This window comes from Tupaia chinensis, unplaced genomic scaffold (assembly GCF_000334495.1).
Source record: "Tupaia chinensis unplaced genomic scaffold, TupChi_1.0 Scaffold000041_1, whole genome shotgun sequence".
Taxonomy (NCBI): Eukaryota; Metazoa; Chordata; class Mammalia; order Scandentia; family Tupaiidae; genus Tupaia; species Tupaia belangeri.
The window spans coordinates 1,171,967-1,175,472 of NW_006159496.1; the positions used below are offsets into that span (position 1 = coordinate 1,171,967).

General features: G+C 43.3%; 1 protein-coding gene and 1 pseudogene across 2 annotated transcripts in view; one reads left to right on the forward strand and one right to left on the reverse strand.

The window, feature by feature from the left end:
* The window catches only part of LOC102484104 (E3 SUMO-protein ligase RanBP2), a 67,097-nt gene that overhangs the window by 8,772 nt on the left and 54,819 nt on the right, over positions 1-3,506 (reverse strand). For both annotated transcript variants that reach the window (XM_014588995.2, XM_014588993.2), the window contains one exon: positions 1,843-2,047. In XM_014588995.2, coding sequence (XP_014444481.2) covers positions 1,843-2,047 — 205 coding nt within the window. The remainder of the gene's footprint in view (positions 1-1,842; positions 2,048-3,506) is intronic.
* Positions 824-1,469, forward strand: LOC102474145 (phosphatidylinositol N-acetylglucosaminyltransferase subunit Y-like; annotated as a pseudogene).

The window sequence follows — 3,506 nt, forward strand, 5'->3', positions numbered from 1 at the left end:
AATAAATAAATAAATAGTTAAATAATTCTAAATAAATAAGCAAACAAACAAAACACAATACATTTAAATAGATACTTCCCACCCAGTCCATCCCTCAAAAATCAAACCGGAAAACAAGGGAGAAAGCAACATCAAATATTAAGTGCTATAACTATATCTAACTTAGTAAAGTTTTGAGGCTAACAGGTATTTAAATAGTATCATAAAAACTGTAAACCTCTCATGAACTATTTTCTGTACATTACTCCCCATGTAGTTAAAACATACTGTATATATGCTTGATAACATAATTCGAACAATAGTAAAACGAAAAATCATGTAAGCAAACTACTGGTTTTTAATGTTCAGGCAGATGAAATCAAAATGCTCTGTATTCTGTAATAACAACAACTCTAACAATAGAAGTACATGTTTATTATCTTTATTGGCAAGATATTCTGATTTTTCTTATCTACTTTAGACTTTTATACATTTCAAATTTTGTTTTAAATAGTTTTTAGGATCTACCCTTAAAAATCTTATCTTCTCAAAAACACATGCATGGGGAGCGCGCGGCACAGGCAGCGCGGACAGGCACGGTGTGTGGCTGCCCGGACCATGCTGAGTGGAGCCTGCGGCCGGCTCGCCTGGCTGCGGGGCGCACGCGCGCCGCAGCCGGCTGTAGTCCGCAGGCGCCTGCATGCTGCGGGTACCAGGCGCTCGGCCGACGGGAGCGAGAGGGCGAAGTCGCCCCGCACCTTTGACCCGGCGCTGCTGGAGTTCCTGGTGTGCCTGCTCTCCAAGAAGCCGCTCCGTTCATTTTGTTTTTCTTTCCTCCCCTCAGATATGAAGCAACAACAAATGAATGGATTAACGACGAGTTGGGAATAGCCTATCCAATCATTGATGGGATTCCTAACATGATACCACAGGCAGCCAGGACAACACATCAAAATAAGAAGCAAGAAGAAACAGAGCAGCACTAGCTCATAATTACACACACCACTGCTCAATTTCCTGAAAATCAAGTACCTTTCAGTTCAGGGTGGCGGGTAGTAAGTGGAGAAGGATGTTTCTGTCTCTCCCTACGCTGACTGTTCTTATTCGGTCTCTTTAGCAGGGTTGTGCTACTCGGCCTCTGGGGAGGAAAACTTGCCGCAGGGCTGCACAGCATAGCCAGCCTCTGCTTCTACAGTCTGCTCCTGCCAGTCACCATCCCCCTGTATGTGTTCTTCCAACTTTGGACTTGGATGGGCATTAAACTCTTCCGGCATAATTAATTCAGCCAGAGCCAGGATGGTATGTATGTCAGTGATAGGTTTGAGGCATCTATCTTTGACAGCTCAAGTAGAGGGGAATATTGGAGACCCATTTATTTTGCAGGAAAGACATTTTGCCATGCATCTGTCAGGTTTAAGACTGGGAGACTTAAGCTGCAGAAGCTTCTTTCTCTGCCCCCTTTTTTTGAAGGCTCTGATCTTTAACTGTTACATCAAAGAAACATTTCAATGAAGTGTCTTGTTGGAGATTAATGCCCCTAATTGTTATATGATGACTATTATCATCTAAAAGTTAGTCATTTGTTTAGCTTCCAAGTCTTTGATAAAGTCACCATAGGGATGGCTGAAGTAATTCCCAAGGAGCTGTGTTGGAGGAATTGTAGAAAAATGAATCTTACCAAGCTTGAGAGAAAAAGATACAATGAAATGGAAATTAATGTACTTAACAATTCTAAGTTTATAAAACTTCATTTCTTTGGCATCAAATGCTTATATTCATAATAAAATACTAACACATTTTAAAAAAAACAAAACAAACAAAAAAAAAAACACATGCATGAGATAACCATAAGTCAAATCTTACCTTCACTTGTAGGAGCTGTATCAATTTCCTTTCTAGTAGACAAATCTACAGGTGTGTCTGCAGTCCCAGAGGAAACGGGCAGTGAACTAACAGATGTGGTAATAGCGTCAGGTTCTTCAGCTTTACAGAAAAGAGGCACAGTCACCTCAGTCCCACCTGTATACAAACTCTCAGCTGTGCTAGTTACTGTCTCACTCTGGGCTATCTGCAAAGAGAAATACAATGCCAGTAAATAATGATTTACAAAAAGGATCATATAACCTATTTAAAAAGAAGCCAAGAGCTCAGACTTCTGGGCAATATGGAGTAAGCATACTATGCTCCATCTCTCTCAAAGCCTACAACTGGACACGAACTGAAACATACAGAGTAACAGTAAGAACACTCTGAAAGGTACAATCTCTAAAAGAACTTTATGAAGCATTAACATATAATAAACTACAAATGATTTTTGTGGTTTTTTACCTTTTTTTCTGGAGAGGTTTTTGCTATAGGGCATGGGCCCTCACCAGAAAAACAGAGAGAGAGAGAAAGCAAGAAATCACCCCCCAAGAGGAATGGCCATACCGCTATCCCTTCTCCTCCCTTCTCCTCTCAGGATCTTGGGCGCGCACACACACACACACACGCACCCGGTGTGAGATTAAGCCACCGGGTCTGGGACTTGAACCGTGGTGGACTACATGGGAGTCCACCGACATAGCCATTACACCAACTGCTGCTGGTCCTGGTCCTTACTTTCCTCATCTGAAAATAGATGGGCTTTAGGTCTAAAGTTATCTTCTCTCTTTTTTTAAGAGAGATTTTTGCTATAGGGCGTGTGCACTTGCTGGAGAGACAGAGAGACTACGTGGGTGTCCAGTGTCATAACCATTAAGCCATACTAGAGCCCACAAAGACATACGTCAAGTTGATATACTGATAGAAAAAATGATACAAGGAGCACTTTAGAGAATTAAAACAACCAAACCACCTGTTAAATTGCTAAATCCTTGGAACCAAATACTTTTTGAAAAATATACAAATAACTCAAAGAGAAGGCAGATAGGGAACCAGCAGTTAGCATAATGGCTATGTCGCTGGACTCCCACGTAGTCGACCGTGGTTCGCGTCCCGGACCCGGTGGCTTAAAACTCACGCTGGGCACGTGTGCGTGCATGCCCAAGATCCCGAGAGGAGAATGGAGGAGAAGGGACTGCGGCGTGACCATCCCCCTTGGGGGGTGATTTCTCGCTTTCTGCCTCTATGTCTCTCTCTGTCTGTCTGGTGAGCGCACGCACCCTATAGCGAAAACCTCTCAAAAAAAAAAAAAAAAAAGAGAAGGCAGATAAGGGAAAGCAGAATGGTTCCCGCGAAGAAGGGTGGCAAGAAAAAGGGTAGCTCTGCCATCACGAAGATGGTGACCTGGGAACACACCATCAACATTCACCAGCACATGCAGCCATGGCGTGGGCAGCAAGAAACGCACCCCGAGGGCACTCAAAGAGATCCGGAAATTTGCCGTGAAGACGGGGACTCCAGATGTGCCCATTGATACCAGGCTCAACAAAGCAGTCTGGGCCAAAGAAATACAGAAGGTGGTGGTGTGGTGGTTAAGAATGCTAGACTCCCACATGGCCGACTGTGGTTTGAGTCCTGGACCCGATGTCTTGCTTTCTCATTCT